This window comes from Lygodium microphyllum, chromosome 13 (genome assembly GCF_053477565.2).
Source record: "Lygodium microphyllum isolate KBCC chromosome 13, Lygodium_microphyllum_v1.1.10, whole genome shotgun sequence".
NCBI lineage: Eukaryota > Viridiplantae > Streptophyta > Polypodiopsida > Schizaeales > Lygodiaceae > Lygodium > Lygodium microphyllum.
In genome coordinates, this window is record NC_141147.1 from 152,100,143 (window position 1) to 152,121,054 (window position 20,912).

The 20,912-nt window shown below is 42.1% G+C and overlaps 1 protein-coding gene across 3 annotated transcripts in view; it reads right to left on the reverse strand.

The window, feature by feature from the left end:
* LOC148027361 (RNA polymerase II transcription mediator) overlaps nt 1-20,912 on the reverse strand; it is an 86,460-nt gene that overhangs the window by 24,060 nt on the left and 41,488 nt on the right. For 2 of the 3 annotated variants that reach the window (XM_087691929.1, XM_087691928.1), the window contains exons 2-3: nt 10,037-10,238; nt 9,430-9,543 (exon numbers count right to left, since the gene is read on the reverse strand). In XM_087691929.1, the coding sequence (XP_087548055.1) occupies nt 9,430-9,543; nt 10,037-10,238 (316 nt within the window). The remainder of the gene's footprint in view (nt 1-9,429; nt 9,544-10,036; nt 10,239-20,912) is intronic. The other variant, XM_087691930.1, reaches the window with a different exon arrangement.

The following is a 20,912-nucleotide window of genomic DNA, read 5'->3' on the forward strand; positions in this document are numbered from 1 at the left end:
CCTACTGCCCACTTGTCGAAGAATACCCTAGGACGCCCTTCGATGAACATACCAATCGTTCTGTTGTAGGAAAACTTCTTTGGTTAATTCACACTAGGCCAGATTTAGCTTACTCAGTTAGCATACTCAGTCAGTATTTCATAGCACCTAGGATATCACATTGGATTGCATATCTTCGTGTGTTGTGTTATTTGCAGTGTACTTATTCTTATGGACTGACATATGGTTCTGGTTTATGTTTGTAGGGGTACACTGATTCTCATTGGGCAAGAGATCCTAACACCCAATGTTGCCAAGGCAACTACCTCTTTACCTTGGACAAGGCTCCCATTCCTTGGTCCAGCCATAAGCAGGGGACAACAGCGGCTTCCACGGCCAAGGCTGAGTATCAAGCTCTCTTCAATGGTACCACCAAGGCCATCTATCCAAGGAGTTTACTCGCGGTGCTTCACTTTCCATGTGACTCTCCCACACTTGTCTACTACAACAACCAGAGTGCCATTGCCCTTGCGGGCAATCCGATCATCACACCACGGACACGGTATGTGGGAGTCCACTTCCACTTTTCCAGAAGCAGGTTGAGCTAGGCACTATTCGCCTAGAGTTTGTGCCATCATCAAATAATTTTACAGATATCTTGACCAAAGCGGTCAACCGGCTGGTTCTTCAATACCTGCTACCCAGGATCGGCTCGGATACACCCTCCCCTACTTCTTCAGCTTGACAGGGAGAGGGTGCTTCCCTCTTGCTTTCCCTTCCAATTTGAGAGGGGGCGGCTTCTACTCTTGATAGTGACAGTGATGATGCTTACAGTTTTTTTTTACATTACATTCATTTCTTCTTTTGTATTGTATTATGGACATTTATAACTTCATCCGCACTGTCAAGATGACATGATTGTAAAAGGACATATGGACAAGTGAACAATTTCCCTACAAGGACACTATCCTAGTGGCACCATTGCATAGCATATTGTATGAGCATGATATCTTGCATCTCCCTTTGCATTACCCCATGCATTGGCATTCTGTTCATGTAAACATGCATCTGTGCACATTTATCCCTTTTCGGTCGTTTGGAGTGGTCGACTCTAGGATCCACCATATTCGTGGCATTGCACATGGCAATCTCCAAGGCAGTCTTTCCCAACTTGCTTGCTTGCTTTGCTTGTCTTGCTTACTTGACATATTTGCTATACACATACCTTAGTCATTTTCTTCATCATTGAAACCTAGTAATGGTAGGGATAGTATGCTTGTCTTGTGAAGGTCTTGGGTCTCTGACCATCCCTTATCACTCTCCCGTTTGGGACACGGATACTCAATAGAACGAAACTAATTTAAAATCCTCACTTAATGCTTAATCTATCAAAACTAAAAAGCCCTTTTTTTTTAAACAAAAAAAAAAGTCCATAGTTAATTCCATCCTCCTTTGTAGGGCTTGGTAGGCCATTGGGCAGCCGACATGCACTCTTTGTCCGATGCCCTGTCCTCTCTGGGGTGATCACTTAGGCTCCCTTGGTAAGATAACCATCGCCTCTGTAGTCTTAGTAGGCCACTAGGCAGCCGATGCACACTCTTTGTTGGATGCTCTGGCTGCTTTGGGGTGGGACGCTTTGGGGTAAAAGATAAACCAAGATAGGGCTTGGTTGGCCTCTATTCTCGTGGCACCGTTGTTGTGCCTAAGAGGGGGTGTTGAGCTAACAATGCATTAGCTTTACTTAAACAGCCCCAAAACATGATTAATTAATGAAGAAACCTTGTTTATTTAAAAGAAACGCGATTCTAGAGAGTTTCTGTATCCCATAAGCACAAACCCACTTGGGAGGACCCAAACTTTCTATGAATACATATGCTACCCTCCATTCAACCCTCAATCTCGTTTTTGCAGATTTCGGGAGTTTCAACTTGCTACACACAACCCGTTCGCGGAGGACATCTCAGCCGAAGTTGTCCATTGCTGTCTCCATCAGTGTTGGCGCCTGATTTCCAACCCTCTTCACGCAGCTTGGCGCTGATTCCAGCTAGGCGGCTACTGTTCCTGTGCAAACCTGCTATCGTTCAGCCTGCCACATCATCACAACCCTTCAATCTACGTTTTTAGTATTTCTCTCTCCTGTAGGCTATCCTGCTTGCGTTTTTAGTCTTTCTCTCTCCTCATTGTTGTCTGCATTAGATCCAACTGTTAGCAGAGTATTTGTCAGCTCATGTGTGAGTCTGAGCTTGATCTGGGCTGGGCATTTTTATTAGGTATTTTAGGTTTTTTTATAATGTGGCATTTTATGCCAGTGGAGCATTTTATGCACCAATCAGCCAGCATTAATGCTATCCGACCAGCATTATTGCTCCCCACTTTTTCAGCCTATTTATACTCAGTGCTCCTCCTTAGTCAGTATCATCATCATCTTCACCATCTGCAGACTTTGTGGAGAGAGGAGCCAGAGCCAGTGCCAGTGCCAGTGCCCACACAGTCACTAACTCACTGTTGTATGCGACTGTCTCGTGTTCAGACATATGGATTCCATTTCCCGTGCATACATCTGAGTTCTCATCTGTATCGTTTTCTTTTCTCTTTTTGTCTTGTGTTTCAGCAGTTTATTTCAGCACATGTTTATGCTTCCACTGCTGCTCCACTTCTGACATGGTACCAGTTTTCAGGATTTGTGTTTCTGCTGTGTTTTCTTGCTGATTTCAGGACTGTTTTGTACCCCTGCTGATCAGACGACTGCTGTCGCAGCCAGGCGACCTGTTTTGGGGCTGTTTTCAGCCTGCGTTTTTTGCAGTTTTGCCATCGTCTGCTGCCTACGCACCCTCTGCTGCCTGCGTTTTTCATCTGCAGCTGCTGGCGACAGTTTTCTACCTGTTTTTCTCCAGTTTACAGCCTGCGTTTTGCTGATTCAGCGTCTCTCGTGGCTTGATGACTGTTACTTCAGGCCGTTTTTGCTGTTTTTGGCAGTTTTTGACTGATTTTTTGACTTTCTGCAGCAGATTTTGTCTTCTATTGATCAGATTTTGGGTTATATTGCATGTGAACTCTCATTTTCTGCAGTCTGTGCTTGTGTTTTGGCTGTGTTTCCTCTCTAAATTCCATCTCTTCTCTACTTCTCTTCTTATCCTCTCCATATGGCTCCTCCGTGCACTTCCACTGATGATAAGTTACATGGACCTGATTATCTCACATGGAGTGCTGTCATGAAAGCTTGGTTTGTGCAGAAGCGATTATGGTACATCGTCTGTGGAGCTCTTCCTCGACCTCTCCGTCCTTTTCCTCTTCCTGAAGACTTTGATGAGGACAACCATGAGGAAGCGGTGCTCACATGGGACTCGGACGATGCCCGTGCTTACTTGGCGTTGCTTCGGTGTATTTCTAAAGCGGTCTTACCGGCGGTTACCTCCTGTAGGACATCTCCTGAAGTATGGCAGAAGTTCCAGCAGATGTACGAGGCACCTTCCACCCAGTCACACTTTATGGCCAGCTCCAGTTGATGAAGTTTGAGCTGACAAATACTATTCAGTCTTTTCTTCTTTGTGTTACGCAGGTACAGGACCAGCTTCGGCACATGCAATCTACTCTTCCCGAGGCGCATCTCGTCGGGACGGTCCTCTACAAGCTCCCCCCGGAGTTTGATGGAGTGGCCAATGCTTTGTGGGTGCAAACATCATCGACTCCTGTCAGTTTTACACATATGACCTCAATGCTTCTTGAGCATGAGACATCCTTGAGATTACAGGGGCAGCTTCCGACACATTATGGAGGCGAAGCTTATGTAGCTTTAGAGAGGGGTGACGGGAAGAAGAAGTCAAAGGCCCAGTGTTACCACTGTGGCAAGAAGGGACATTTGCGGAAGGACTGCAAGAAGTTAGCGGCTTCCAGGAAGAATGAGCAGAAGAAGAAGCGGGATGTTGACTCTACCGATGAGTCCTCTCCTTCATCAAACCCCGACTCCGATCCTCCGACCACGGTGAAGTCCAAGGCGCGGAAGGGATCCTCTTCTTCGGATCGCGGAAAGGGCTTGGTGGCCCCTTCCTCGGCTGCTTTCTAGTGGTGGTGATGAAGTCATCCCTCACGACTCTCTTGTGCCAGAGAGGGAGTGTGAGCGGGTGTTCAGATGGGGCAGCCGCGCCTCATCTATACTTTTATACAGGTGCACAGGTTCCAGAGAGGGACGTCCCTGATACATCGACTTCAGTCTAGCGGAATCAAATCCTGGAGCTGGGATTGATATCCAGGTTCATGATGAGCTGATTATCTGACAGAGAGCGGGAGGCTTTCGTCTGGAGCTCACATGAGGGGACACTTTGGCGGTCTGGCCAAAGGCGGGGAATCCATGGTCACCTATATTCAGGGACATTTTTGACAGGATGGTCTTGTATGCTACTGCGAAACATTGATGATGGACACAGAGACATTCTATGATCTTCTCTATTTTCAGGTGTTTGGTACGATCGACATCGACATCAGGTTCTCTCCGAGGCACCTTGGTGGTGGCTTGATCATCCACTGCTTGGGTATCCATGGTTCTACTTGGTGGTTCTATGTTGTATAGTTTCTGATTCCCTTTTCATTGTACTATTGTATTGTATCAGATCACCCATGATCTGAGAGAGGGTGTTAGCAGAGTATTTGTCAGCTCATGTGTGAGTCTGAGCTTGATCTGGGCTGGGCATTTTTATTAGGTATTTTAGGTTTTTTTCTGGTGCGGCATTTTATGCCAATGGAGCATTTTATGCACCAGTCGGCCAGCATTAATGCTGTCCGACCAGCATTATTGCTCCCCACTTTTTCAGCCTATTTATACTCAGTGCTCCTCCTCAGTCAGTATCATCATCATCTTCACCATCTGCAGACTCTGTGGAGAGAGGAGCCAGAGCCAGTGCCAGTGCCAGTGCCCACGCAGCCCAGTGACTCACTGTTGTATGCGACTGTCTCGTGTTCAGATACATGGATTCCATTTTCCGTGCATACATCTGAGTTCTCATCTCTATCGTTTTCTTTTCTCTTTTTGTCTTGTGTTTCAGCAGTTTATTTCAGCACATGTTTATGCTTCCACCGCTACTCCACTTCTGACACCAACTTCTCACTGCTGCATTTGCTGGTGGTCGACATCCAGAGGCTAACTTGATGTGATTCAAGATCCGTTCAGAGTACGACACACTCTCCATCTCATTATCCCTGCCATGATCCTTGAGATACAAGAGTTCGAGATACAATATTCATTCACTACATAGTGTGTTTGCTACATGAGCATCGTATATTCAGTAATCATATCACTTCATTCATTCACTAGGTTCATTGTCTCTGAGTTACCCTAACCCTAACTATGTTCTTTTATTAGTCTGTGCTTTGTCATACGGTTTCTGTTTATATTTCTGTGTTAGGGTATTTCTTTACAGATGGTTCCTCGGACAAGCATAAAGCTAGGCTTGTTGCCAAGGGTTTTGCACAGCGGGCAGGATTGGATTACTTTGAGACCTTTGCTCCTACAGCTCAAATGTCTACCATTCGAGTGATTTTGGCTCTAGTAGCTCACTACTGTTGGTCTATTTACCAGATGGACGTCAAGTTAGCTTTCCCGAATGGCATCCTTGAGGAGGAGATCTATGTTTCACAACCTCCAGGTTTTCTTATACAGGGGAAGGAGTCTCATGTTTACAGGTTGCGGAAGGCCCTTTATGGCCTGAAGCAAGCTCCTCGTGCATGGTACCAAAGGATTGACCACTTCTTTCTACAGAGTGGTTTTCAGTGCTCTGATCACGACCCCAACCTCTACTTTCAGGTTGTGGGTGACCTTTGTGTTTTACTGATCTTGTATGTGGATGATCTTATCATTACATGGAGCGACACTCAGGAGGTGGATCACATTCGATCTATTCTACGGCAGGAATTTGAGATGACGGATCTAGGGATCCTTCACTTCTTTCTTGGATTGGAGATTTATCAAATGACACAGGGCATCTTTATCTCGCAGCACAGGTACATCTCTGAGCTTCTTTCGGAGTTTCATATGGCCGAGTATCGACCTATTTCCTGACCCATGGACCCTGAGTCCAAGCTTGTGGCAAATGAAGTTCTCCTTACAAATGCTACCTCTTATCGGTGCCTCGTTGGCTCTCTCATCTGGCTTCTTCATACTCGGCCGGATATTTCTTTTGTGGTGGCATCGTTGTCTTCTTTTATGAAGACTCCTACACAGGATCACTGGAGGGCAGTCTTGCGTGTCCTTTGGTATTTGCAAGGGACTCAATCCTATGGGATCGTGTATGGAGAAGGGGTCGCTCTTTCTGGCTGGAGTGATTCTGATTGGGTAGGTAATGTGGATTCAAGATGATCCACTACAAGTTATGCTTTCACCCTTGGCTCTGGTGTTGTCTCTTGGAGCAGCAAGAGGCAGCCTACTATGGCATTTTTCTCTACAGAGGCTGAGTATCGAGCCTTATGTTTAACCGCTATGGAGGTAGTTTGGATCCATCAGATGTTAGCAGAGATTGGCTTGCCACAATCCGGCCCTACAGAGCTGCACGTGGACAACCAAAGTGCCCTTGCTCTTGCGAGGAACCCGGTGTTTTATGCTTGTACGAAGCACATTGAGGTTCAGTACCACTACGTTCAGGTGTAGATCGTGGATTCGGAGCTGGCGGTTGCCTACTGTCCCACAACGGACAATGCGGCTGATCTCTTCACGAAGCCTTTGCCTCAAGCTTCTTTGCTTCATCACATTCGATTGTTAGGCCTTCAAAGTCTCCCAGGCTCTGAGAGGAGGTGTTAGCCTGCCTTCTTTCATTGCCAGTCCGTCATCTCCTGGTTGTGAGCTCCTGTCAAAGTCTAGCAGGAGACAGAGGAGCTCTGGCATTTCTTGTGTTCATTTGAGGGTGGTACTCAGCCGAAAATGGCCCTTTTGTGTGCAATTGGCCCATATTTGGGCAGGTGAGTCGGGCCCATATTTGGGCAGGTTGGCCAGTTTTGATGATGGGGAGCTATTTATAGCTGCCCCCCCTATCATTGTTCTTCACCTCTTCTACAGATTCCAGCACACACTCCTCCGTTCCCACTCCGACATTGGTGCTGCCATTATCTCCAGCCTGATCTAGTGCCCTCACCGACGCTTCGGGCTGCGTGCAGGGACTGATCAGTCCACAGTTTTGTATTCAGCATTCATTGCAATCAGTGCAGCTTTTCTTCCTTCATTTTCTGCTTTCTCTCTCTCTCTTCCTCTGTTTTCGTGTTTCTTCTTCTGTTGCGCACTCTCACAGAGTCTACTTGTCTCACATGTGGTAAGGCATGTCATTGGAAGAAAGACTACCCCAACAAGAACAAGAAGAATGCAAAGGAGGAGAAGCAAAAGCAAGATGTGTGGAGTGCAGAGAGCCGAAGGACGACTTGCAATTAAGTCCTAAGCTTCTTGATAAAAAAACTCAAATGATTGTTCTCAATTAGGCACTTTTGCACATGCAATGGTGAGAAGTTTGATCCTTGTTGAGAACAAATCCTAGCCTGACATTGGTAGCTCCATACACAAAACACACACACACTCTATGTCTGTGTGTGCACATGCGCGCGCACGCGCGTGTGTGTGTGTGTGTGTGTGACCTCTCACCAAAGCTAGTTGTGCGCCATCTCACTCCATGGTCCCCAACTTTGTTGAAATTGCATTAAGGTGAAGGCATGTTCATCTTGAGACAAGGACAAGCGGTTGTAGAAGGGGTAAGCACATATCGTGCAAATAGGAGTATCATGTTTGAACTATGTTAGGGTACTTTGTAATATAACAACCCAATATATGACTCAAATGTGTATAAAAATTAGTTTGAACTTGTGGAAAGTTACACCCCCACATGTTTCTCTCTACTTGTGATAGACATACCCACCCACCTTTATTCACACATCCATGCAAAGTCCCAAACTCCTACATTGCCACAAATACCTACAAGCAACATATCAAAGAAACATCTAGATATATGTAAGCATTGGCATGCATACATGCACATGCAAATGATGACATTCTCCTTTACTTACATTTATTCAGATGTACAAAAACCCAAATCCTCACAAATGCATAGTATCTTAACACACATAGTTAGCCCTCTCATGACTACACACTATGCATGCAATATTGTAGTATCTTGATTGGATTGTGAGGTGGAAAAGTTAATCCTCCATTCTTGAAATAATTACCATATCCAAACTTATGGACGTTTAAAAATCAGTGACTCAAATAAGAGTTGGAGCAGCAGCTCCGAATCGCAACACCACTCTTTCTCTTTCAACTCATCATAAGATCGATGATAATTGTGTGTGTGCACGTGAGTGCACACTGCCACTTTACCACAATACTAAAAGAAGTGACCACCTCCCAAAAAGTACCACCTCCAAATAGCAAGCAAGGTGCACCAACTTTAATGGCAATTTAGATCAAACAAATTGAGAAGAAAATGAAAATTTTTGAGAGAAGCAATACGATTCCTCAATGTAATCATGAAAGATCAGTTTCCACTTAATTTCTTATGACAAGTAAAAGAGAGGATGGTATATGCTAGATGTTGTTTCCAAATCACTACTAGAAGAAATGTGGGTTGATCATCACATCTACAAATAGTTTTGCATGAGATAGAGTACACAGGTTTGATGCATTGATAGTTGTACGTAAAAGCATACACAAAAGATATGAAGATTTTGAGCTTGAAAATGCATGGAAACAAAAGATGTATGTGTTCCATATTTTTGTATTTTATGTATTCTATATCTCATTATTGTTTTCTTCCAAAACTTTTGAATAAGTTATGGTAGGCTTTTATGTGGTTAATATAGAGATATTCACAAGAGCTCAAGTCTATCTGCCAGGGAGACTTAATGCCTAGAGTGGAGAAGGGGAGAGAGGGTACCCCTCTCAACTTCAATTCATGTCTCACTAACATCTACTTCAACCTAACCTTTATATGAATTGGGCAACTTGTGTATGCAAATGAATGAGTTTAGGGTATAGTTGGGGAAATGGAGGGAAGGAGGGGGGGGGTGGGTTTTGGTGGTGGTAAACACCATCACTTTATAGGCACCTTGACAACCTGCGCTTGCACTGGTCCTAGAGCAAAGCACTACTTTACTTAATTATGATAAATCTAAATCTAACCTGAAACTACTTGCTTGTACAGAAAAAACTTCTAGTAGTCCAGGCATCCATGTAGTCTTACAAGGGCATTGAAAACTTAACTTGAAATGTGGACGTAGAATAAAATTTATGCACTGCAACATTTAGATGGATGTAGTAATATTCTTATGAGAGGTGCTTAGTGACCAGATCTACTGAGTACGTTTTGGCCAGCCAAACAAGAAAAATACGCCCATAACATTGCAAACCCTTGCGAAGAGGCATTTTTTTCTTTAAAAAATGAACAGCATAAAAGGCCACATCAAAGAGCATTTACAGCACCTCACCTTAAATGTTTGCAATTTGGATGCTGCTCTTAAAGCTAGTTCTGAGCAGGCCTCATGCAGCAACTGTTTTGGTTTCACCATGCTTGCTACCGTAATTGCATCATTTGCTTCAATCTGACATAACAGTGAATAATCAATTTCAATCATAAATTAAGGCTTAGGTGAACCCCTTCAATTGTGAACAACTATGACTATCCTGACAGACAGTAACCCATTTTTGTCTGATGATTTAGAAATTGGAAAGCCAAAGATGTGATAGCTTCAGGGCAACGCAAGACAAAGCACAAGGGACTGAAACAATATGCATTGAAACTCCAGCTAAAATTACATGGTTTTTATCTTTTTCCAGGCTATGTAATTATACTCTGCTAATCAGAGCAGTCCAAGTACAGGAATGTACCCATAAGACATGGGCACTTCACTTACTACCACATGTTTGCCCAGCCTATATGCCTACACCATGAGCTGCCCTAGTGCAATTTTTCGTTTGATGGTAAACTGTATCTTGGAAAAATGGAAACCAGAGTGTAAGAGAGCGAGCTAGCCATAGTAACAGACAGACAGAATCAAATGTGTACATCTTAAGGAGAGAAACAAAGAGCTTTACATGAGTCAGGAAATCCAAAATTATGCCCAACTCCTGCTGAGCTAACTGCAGATTTTCTAAAAGCCCTTGCCAAGGCCATTTTGCAGTTGATTGGCTTAGAGTCTCCTTGCTAGATTTGGCTTTCTTTACATCCTTTTGCTCAGGCTGCTCAAAATCAATGCGCTGAAGCAAAGAACGTGATTTTTCTTCTGGAGCTTGTTCACTGCCATTATAAGCAAGCATATAGCTTTAGAAATAATTTTAAATTGAATCAGCTATAATAAAAATATCAAAAGTAGACTCAAACAAAGCCTGTTTTTGCTAAAAAAGAAAGGACACATATTTATACCTAGTTGTTCTCATAGAGAAGGATTTCTACAGTGAACTCATACAATCTTTAATTATTCTACCCTGGAAGTTTCCCGGTTCTGGAAAGACACACTTTGGGACTTCAAGTTCCAGATTTTATTTGGAAAAGCTTTCAGGATTTGATACTTGTATAGGAAAAAGGGGGTTTTCTCATCCTTAGAATTGTCTAGAACCTAAAGTTGCACCTAGAAAAGATAAAGCACCTTCTAGTAGTCACAAATATGTGTATTGTGAAAATAAAACGCCCAAGCTGTGGTGCCATGCTTTAAACCCAATTAATAATGAATAATAAAACGCTCCCAAGTCTTTCATTTCAAACTAAGAAGTCAACCTGTTTACAGCTGCTATTTGATTAGTTTCTGTAAAGATCATAAGTCTACACAGCTGTATGCACCCATTAGAACATAGTATGCTTAACAATCAAGATATCACTTATTTCCATGCCTTAATATTTCAAGGAAATTGAACAAATGCTCACGGCTGAAGATAAGAATTATTCAGAAATGATTACAGCCATGGAAACATCAATCTCATAGATCATGCAAAAGATCTACAAATGCACACATATGCTAAAGTGTATAGTAAAATTAAGTAGCTTTTTACATGCTACATTGGCATGGCTCCCTTCATGCCCTGAAGCGGCTGATAGCCCTGAAGCGGCTGATAGAAAGAAATCCATTAAAACACGTGCTAAAAGTGAATTACACATGTGCTGTTCTGAAAAATAACAATTGCAGACCATAAAGATAAGGCCTTTCATTTGCAGAAAGCTATTTATGGGTTGAAGCAAGCACCACGATCATGGTTCCATAGGATAGATGAGTTCCTTAGAACTCATGGTTTCCATTCTACCCCTTATGACCTGAACTTGTATGTCAAAACTACTTCAGAGGGGGTTAACTATTTCTTGTTGTACATAGATGATTTACTCATTACAAGCTTGGATTCTGCTACCATTGCAAATATTAAGGCCTAGCTTAGCTCTACATTTGAGATAACTAACCTGTCAAAATAACAATTCACATCTGATACCATGCCAAAGTATGACTGCTGTATGTAAACGCCCCGAACAACGTAGTATGCTTAACAATTATGATATTCGCTTGTTTTCGAGATTTAAAATAAAAGAGAACGAACACTTAAAGCTGAAAATGAAAATTACTCACAAAATTACAGCCATGAAAATGTAAAAGTAATGGAGACAAGATTGAGGGTTGAAGATGGGCAACCCCCCCGAAGGAATGTATTTCTGCTCAACCCAAGTCCCTTAGGGAAGAGCTCAGTTACAATCAACTTGAGAGTGAGGAAAAGTAATTCTCACTCTCACAAGATCATGCAAAGATGTACAAACACACATGCATTATCTATTATGCAATGATAAGAACTGATTTCTTTACAGTATGAGAGAAGAAAGAGGGGAAATCAGCCTTTCTCCATCGTTGATCAGCAGTACATGGATAGGGCTTGTTTCTTGTTGCTAAAATGGAAGAAAGAGCTCGAGAAGGAGGTGCTGTAATGAATTTACAGGCTTGTTGTCCTGTAAAACAGCAGTGATAGAAGAGGGAATATGGAGGAATTTGATAATGGAGAAGTGGGGAATGATGATGGAGATGGATGGAGCCAGTTTCTCGCTATCTGTGGGTGTTGTACATGAGTTTACAGCAAAGAAAAATGATGCTGAATGAAGAAAAACGAGCTCTTATTTATAGGAGAGAGAAGAGCTAGTACAAAAAGGAAAAGTGGAGTAGCACAAGACAAGTGTCCAACCACATGTCATGAGATGTGACAAGTGGTGGGACAGTTGGAAACTTGTGTGACAAGTGTCTTGACACTTGTCTCTTCTCTATGGCCTTCCTTTTTGGGCTGAATACTGTCAATAATAGAAATAACCAAATTTAGTAAGCACATTCGGAGTACAGAATTTACTATTTTTAGAATGACATCCCTATTTTTTAGGACTAGTATTTTTAGGCTAATTCGAGGCTCCTAAAATTTAGAGACCTCCTAAAATTTAGGGACCCATATGGGTGTCATATGAAAGCTTTTTCCGTGTACATCGCAAAAACGGTATCAGAATCTTCATGTGACTTTCCTATGCAAAGAAATGTGCATTTCAAGCTTTCAACCCACACATGCACATTGTACAAGCATTTCATGATCATGCCATCTTGTTGATTGTAACTGTCTGTTCTGGCGAATCTAGCCCACACTTCAAGGCATCAATCCTTTCTCTGTGCGATTCTAACCCTGATATGCGTGAGTTCTGGTCACAGGCGCCCAATCGGGCCATATAGGTGGAAGTGTGAACTATCTTTTCTCTAACCCACCGCGTGGGTCCACCATAACCTATGACCACTCATCAGTGGCCAGCTCCAATACACTTTTCTCTATATCTAATTAGTGCAAAGGAAACAAATTTAATAAATCATTATATAGATAAATTAATGAAAAAATGATACAAATTCTGTTTCTATAGAGTTGTGACAACCCTCTGGCTTTTATTCAGCTGTCCTCAGCTGAAAAGCTTCTTGATATGGCTGAAGAATGTATGGGTAATCTTTCACGAATTTTTCATCTACCCACTATGCATCTGTTGTGGGTAGATTCTTGAATTTTAGTAAGAATTTTCGTGTCATAAGGCCACTTCTCGTGGTTCGATCCTTGTGAAACAAAATCTGTTCAGGTTCCAAAAGTTGCTCTGTTTCTTCAACTTCTGGGGGATCTTCAGTAATGGGTTCCTTTGGTTCTGGTCCTATGTAAGGTTTTAGCAAACTTACATGAAAAGCATTGTGTATTTTCCAATGAGCAGGAAGCTCAAGTCGATAAGAAACTTCATTTATTTTCTCAATCACTTTGAAGGGTCCAAAGTATCTACTGGAGAGCTTTGGAAAAGATGAATTTTGACCGGAACTTTGTTTGAGCCTGCTTTTATCAAACTTTAGCAAGACATATTGACCTTTTTCAAAAGCCAAAGGTCTTCTTCGTTTATCTGCTTGCTTCTTTTGTCGCTCTTGGGCAACTTTGATAGTGGCTCAAACTTGATCCATTGTTGTTTTTAAATCTGAAGTAAACTCATCAGCAATAAAAATCTTATCTTTAGTGCGAATAATTGGAGGAGGAATCACTTTACCCTGTACTATTTCATTTGGAGCTTTCCCTGTGGATGAGTGCACTGTATTGTTGTAAGCAAACTCCAATAATGGAAGATATTTCTCCCATTGTGACTTATGTTCACTAACATAAGCTTTCAACATATCCAAAAGAGTGAGATTCATCATCTCTGTTTGGCCGTCAGTTTGAGGATGAAAAGCTGAGGAGAACTTTAAAGTGGTTCCCAAATTCTCAAATAAAGCACGCCAAAAGTTACTTGTGAATTTGGAGTCTCTATCTGAAATGATCTCAGAAGGCATACCATGTAATCTGAAGATATGTTGAATGAAAAGTCTTGTAGCTTGTGCGGATTTCAATGTTTTATGACATGGAATAAAATGTGATTGCTTGTTGAATCGATCTATTATGACCCAAATCATATCATGACCTTGAGGTGTTCTTGGAATACCTGAGATGAAATCCATTGTGATAGATTCCCATGGATCTTTGGGCACTGGAAGAGGTTGCAACAATCCTGGAGTCTTCTGCCTATCATACTTGGATTTTTGGCATACTAGACAAGCCTCAATGAAGTTATGTGTATCTCTTCGTAATGTTGGTCAATAAAAGTAGCGCTCAATTGCACTTAGAGTGGCTGCCCTCCCTCTATGCCCTGCATAAGGAGTTTCATGACTTTCTTTAAGCACCTTTTGTCAAACACGAAGAGTGACACAAAGGCGATTGTTCATGAGAAGGTAACCGTCTTTGATGGAATAATCTGGATGAGAACCTCCTTGCTGTAAATTTGACCAAATTGCTGCAAAATCAGTATCTTCATCATAAGTATTCTTTATCATTTGAAAATCTTCATGATGAGCCACTGTAATAGTTGCAATGCGAGGCACTCTAGAAAGTGCATCAGCAACTACATTTTATTTCCTTGAAGTGTATATAATTTGAAAATGAAACATAGACAAGAAATTTTTCCATCTTGCATGTTTCTCCTGCAAATGCTTTTGAGTCTTGAAATACTTTAAGCTCTGATGATCAGTTTTAATAAGGAATTCATTGCCTAAAAGGTAATGTTTCCATATCTTCACAGCATGAACCACTGCTACGAGCTCCTTCTCATAAATGTCATACCTTTTCTCCACATCATTTAGACGGCGGCTTTCAAAGGCTACGGCATGGCCTTCTTGATTTAGCACTGCACCAATACAATCACCGCAACCATCTGCTTCCACCACAAATGGTTTTACCAAATCTGGAATGATAAGAACATGTCCAGAAGTAAGAGCTGTTTTCAGCCTTGTGAAGGCTGCCTTCTCTTTTTCCTTCCATTGGAAAGAGGTCTTCTTCTTTGTAAGGTCATGAAGTGGAGAAGCCATATGTGCAAAATGCTCGATGAAGCGGCGGTAATAAGAGCATAAGCCAAGAAACAATCGCACCTCATGTACATCATGAAGATGAGGCCATTCTTGGATTATCTTGATCTTTTCAGGATCCATCTGAATCCCTTCAGAAGAGATGACATGCCCAAGGTAATTTATTTTATGCATGAAAAATTCACTCTTTTTACCATTTACCAAGAGTTGATTTTGTTGAAGTAATTGTAGAACAATCTCCAAGTGCTGATGATGCTCCTTTTCATTCTTGCTAAATACGAGAATATCATCAAAGAAAGTACCGACATATTGTCGATGCTCTCTAAAGATACACTCCATCATTCGATTAAAGGTGGCTGGTGCATTGGTTAATCCGAAAGGAACCACCAAGAATTCATAAAGACCGTATGAAGTGCGGAAAGCAGTTTTGTGTACATCTTGTGGTATTACCCTAATTTGATGATAACCACTCTTTAGATCAATGTGGTTGAAAACCTTTGAGCCTCCTAGACGATCCAAAATGTCGTCAATTCTGGGAATAGGAAACCGATTCTTCACAGTGATTTTCTTGAGGACTCGATAATCAATGCACATCCTAAATGTGCCATCTTTCTTTTGAACAAGAAGAACCGGTAAACAAAATGGTGAGCTACTTGGCCTAATTAGCCCACGGTTAAGTAGGTCTTCGACTTGCTTTCTGATTTCTTCTTGTTGACGACGGCTCACATGGTATGGTGCTATACTAGGAGGAGAACTGCCCGGGATAATATCAATATGATGGTCTTCTGGCCTTTCTGGGGGAAGCTGATAAGGAAGATCTTCCGAAAAACAATCTTTATACTTTTCCAAGAGCTGAAGTCGCTCTTGGTTTTCAGCATTCATATTATCTTTTACATCAGTGACATAAAGCAAACAACATTGAACACAATCCTTAATTGCTCTAGAGACTTGCATATGGCTTACCATAGGTATGGTGTCTCCAGAAACTCCAGCTTGGATCTTGTACTTCTTGCCTTTGTTGGTGAGTTCTACCTTCTTTTTCTAAGAGAATATAGTTGAATCAACTCTATGATTCCAGGGCATGCCAAGAATCACATCGCAACCATCAAGGTCTCCGATACAGAAGGCATCTTCGTCACTGTAGCCTTAAATTTGAAACTTGAGCTTGCCAATGCAGGGTGTCACAGTCTTCACTGTGTCACCTTCATCGGCATTTAAAGCTTGGCGAACTTCTGCCGGAGTGTCCATCTCTTCATTCTTTAATCCAAGCTTTTTAGCTAATTGCAAGGAAATGACATTTTCATTTGCCCCATGTGAGTTGTGTTTGCAACTACATCAATGATAGCATTGATTTTCACTGGCGACTTGGGCTTGTTGTCAGAAACCTTGCTTTGTCCTTTGTTTGGACATTGCTTCGCTATGTGGCCTGTTTGTCCACATTTAAAGCACTTCCCTTCTTTCATGAAGCGCTGCTTTTCTTCTTCAAAAAGTTGCTTTGCTTGTGGATATAGATTGGAGCGAAATTGAGGAGCATTAGGAGGTGCATAGGGCTTCATCTTCTTTTGATTTGATGGTTGCTTTTGCCGCTGTTTTTGTCCTTCATTTGGGGCTGAATACTCCTCATCATCAGCTACTCTCTTCTTATCATTCTTTTGGAATGATTTGTTGCCATTGTGCTCCATTTCCCATGTCTCAACATAGTCAATGAGTTCCCTGAGACTAGAACGATGATAATGATTAAGAGCAGTATGAAGTTTAAAATGCAAACCTCCTTGAAACTTCCTAAGCTTTTCCGAACTACTGATCTTCTTGAAATGTTGGACCTTCAAAAGTAGCTCCCAAAATCTCTTGATATAGTCACCAAGTGACTCATTTTTCCTTTGCCAAAGCCGATCCCATTCCATTTTTACATCTCTTTTGAAATGAACAGGAAGAAATTGGCTTTATATCATGCGAACAAAAGACCGCCATGATTTTGGGACAGCATGATCATATTCCAACCCTGTCCACCAAGTATGGGCTAAGTCGGTCAAATGTAAAGCTGCAAACTTAATCTTTTCTTTTTCTTTATACTTGTCACGACCATACAAAATTTGAAATTGACGAATAAACTTCAGAAGAAGATCAGGATTTCGGAAACTATCATGCATACTGAACTTGATCTTCTTTTCAAGTTGAGATAGTGACTTAGTCTTCTTCTTCTTCTTATGCCTTCGTCCATGCCCGGATCTTGAGGTTGAAGATGATGAAGTGCTTGATGGGGATAAAGATGGAGACGGGGTGAAGAATGTCGATGCCTTTGACGATGATGAGGTCTTCCAAGGCTTTGCGGCGAGAAACAAAAGAGTATGTAGGGCAAAAACATAGAAGATGATGATGATGATGAATGATGAATCATTGAATCGTGCTAAGTGAATCAAGCTGATATAGTGGAGCTAAAGCTCTGAAGATAAGCACACTATCCTATCTGAATCAGGCAGCAATACCCGTAGAGAATTTGCAAAATGAAGGAAGAGAAATGCAGTCCTCCGACAATGGAATATCGATGAAGAAAAGGACAGCTAGTTGTAAAGGGAGCAAAACACAATCCTCAAGATATATCAAAAAGAGATGAAGGATATGCTGAAAACGCTCCAAGGTGATGGCTGCTATCAAGGCGACTGCTCAATAGCCAATTGGAGAAGAAAACAAAAGAATATATGATGAAGATCTCTTTGTGTAAGTTGCTGCAAACAGCTGGGCAGCCCTCCAAGAGTGAAGAAAACACAAATACACAAGTATTTGATGTAGGGTTGATAAAGAGGGTGTAACCTACTCTAAACGGCCTGAATCTACTCATGAAGCTTGATGATGATGCCAAGTGAGGAGGGCTAATGCTAGATGACACAGGCTGCAAAACACGAAGTGGAGATGGATGTAGTCTACAAAAGCCACCACAAATTGTAATGTCCACTTTGTGGGGTGTGCATCGGTAGTGGAGAGGATGGAGAAAGGAGAGAAGAAAATGGAAGAGTGGCGAAGTGTCAAAAGGATTGAATGTGTGGGATGAAGAATGAGGGAAGTCAGTACCATATTTATAGGCACGGACTATCTCGAGCGGTGCCCTAACTCTCTGGAGTGGTGCCTACTAAAGTCTCTCAAGTGGCACCCCAGCTCTCTCAACTAGCGCCTCGCCACTAAATAATGATCCAAATAAAGCCTTTTTGGGGCTGTACATGGAGACCAAAATAGGAATGAAGTAAGGGCAATGTACTAAATGACTTGGTTTCTCAACATGACCTAGGTTAGATGTCTTATATTTTGGAAATGGAGATAATTAGATCTAATTATACCATTTTTGTTTCATAACAGAAGCATGCACTTCAATTAGTTGAGCAATTTTGCATTGATCAAACACGGCCAGTGGCGATGCCTCCTGATCCCACCACCACACTAGCTAAGGACCCCTATAGTCGGCCCTTCGATGAGCACACATATAGATTAATTATAGGGGAATTGCTCTGGTTGATAACACTAGACCAAACTTAGCTTACCCAATGTCTTTGCTTAGTCAGTATTTCAATGTATCTAAAATGTCATATTAATTAGCTTGTTTGCATGTGTTGAGATATATTCGATGTACCTATTCATATGGACTGCCTAATGGTCATGGTTTGGATTTGCAAGGTTATACCAATTCTGGCTGGGCATTAGGGCAGTAGATCCTAACACCCGTTATTCTCGTGGTGATTACATCTACTCTTTAGGTACAACTCCCATTTCATGATCTAGCCATAAGCAAAAGATGGCGGTTGCTTCCACGGCCGAGGTAGAGTATCGAGCCTTCTTCAATGGCACCATAGAGTCTGTGCATCTAAGGAGCTTGTTGACGGCACTCCACTTTCTATGTGCTACTCTAACAATCATCTTCCACAATAACCAAAGTGCTATCACACTAGCTAGTAACCCTATCATCAATCAATTGATGATGCATGTTGACATACACTACCACTTCACCAAAGAGCAAGTAGGCATTGTTCACCTAGAGTTTGTGCTGTCTTGAGACAACTTTGAAGTTAACAAATATCGACCACATAGTTTAATTCGTACTACGTGTAGACTAGTTCGTTCCGTACGGTTCGTACCGTACCGTACATATCCGTACTAATTCGTACAAAAAAACTGGCTATTTTTTGCCTATAAAAACTAGACCACACAATATCTTCCAACTCCTAAACCTTATGTTTATTATCATAATTTCAACTCTCTCTCTCTCTCTCTCTCTCTCTCTCTCTCTCTCTCTCTCAACTTCCAAGATGAGTATGCAATTCCAAGAGCATCCCTCCCCCCTCCTCTCTCTCTCTCTCTCTCTCTCTCTCTCTCTCTCTCAACTTCCAAGATGAGTATGCAATTCCAAGAGCATCCCTCCCCCCTCCTCTCTCTCTCTCTCTCTCTCTCTCTCTCTCTCTCTCTCTCTCACATACAAAAAAGAATTAAGAGCCTCTTTGTCCATCCACCCTACACTTCACTTTATTCTATGATCTATTACATATGCACTCCCATCTGTCTTCTAGTAGCGTGTTGCGCATGTTGTGAATGAGGTTTTACCTTGTTATCCTCATATATTCATCCTATTAACTCGAGTGACATTGCTATTTTAGCTCTAAACATGTGTTCTATTATCTATAATCCAAAATAACCGAGTTTTTGTTGTTTTTTTTCGTACTAATATCGTACCGTACCTTATAAAATCATAAGGTACCAATTAGTACCGTATTGTCATACCGTACCGTATTGTACCTTTCGTACTTGACTACCTTGCCTAACCAAGGCAGAGATTCTACAATACTTGCTACCACACATTGGCGTGGGTGCCCCCTTCCCTTCGCGACCAAATTAATCAACAATTAAAGCAAGCATAATATTCACATAAACTAAAAATGCAAATGTTACCACTTAATCTTGGACAATGGACAAACTATCGATCCCAAAACTGGTGTCTCTTGTGATGTTTCTTTATCTTGAAATGCAATCTGGAAGGAATACAATGAGACTCCTTGCATCTTCTTCGCTTTCCAATTGCCTTTTGCTATCATAAATGACTAGCAAGCCGTCAAACCAATTTGCCCCTTGATTTGCTCGAGGATTAGCCTTGAATTATGCTCCTTGGGTGACAAATTCAACCCCACATGTTTCCTGGTCAAATGGCCACTTGAATCTCTTGAAATTGCCCCAATTACCTCCAATGACTGATTTTGTTAGTAATTGCTAAGGAAAGATGAGGATAGGCTAGAGGATGAGAGAGAATGCTAAGAAGAGACAATTTAGACTTCCATGGTGAGAAAATGAAAAACATCAACCGCTGCCATGTTTAGACAATCATGAAAGCTGTCTTCACTAATGGAAAACCCTGAATATGATGTTGCTTGGCTAAAACAGCCCTCAAGTTGTTGTCTCTGAAACCCACATTCATCCTTAGATAAAGTGATAATTGTTAGATATGCTCAATGCCCCACCCTCATAAGGTGCCACCAATGATCCATGGTGCTCAAAGTTGTAAGGCCCTCATTATGAGGAGAAGCCAAATGTGAGCCCGGACATTGGTTGAGTCCTGACTTGTATATCAAATGAGGTCTATGTGAATGGATGGCAAAAAGGTGACCATTGTAGGTCTAATCTTTGGGTTGGACTGAGTAGTTAAGCTGGTAGCAACTCAAGGCACATTGCATCGAGTTGCGGGGTAAGGGAGTTAAAAGGGGCCCCTATTTTGGGATCCATGGGCTGTGGAAGTGGCCCCTGGCTGGGGGGTCCCAAGGGAGCCAGAAGCCCCCCTGACAGGGGTCTAAGGGCAGTGCCCTCGGCCTGACGGTGAAGGGAATATTCCCTGGCCGACTAGTGGAGGCTCATATGGTAAGTCGGTCATGCCGACCTAACCGCCTTCACGGGCTATAAAAGCTAAGCCCCTTCACATCCATCAATCATCCATCTTTCACCCAGTCAGAGTTGTTCCACAGCTAGCCTTAAGCTCTTCATCTATCTTCTGTCTAGATCACCATCTAAGCTTCACTGTGGAA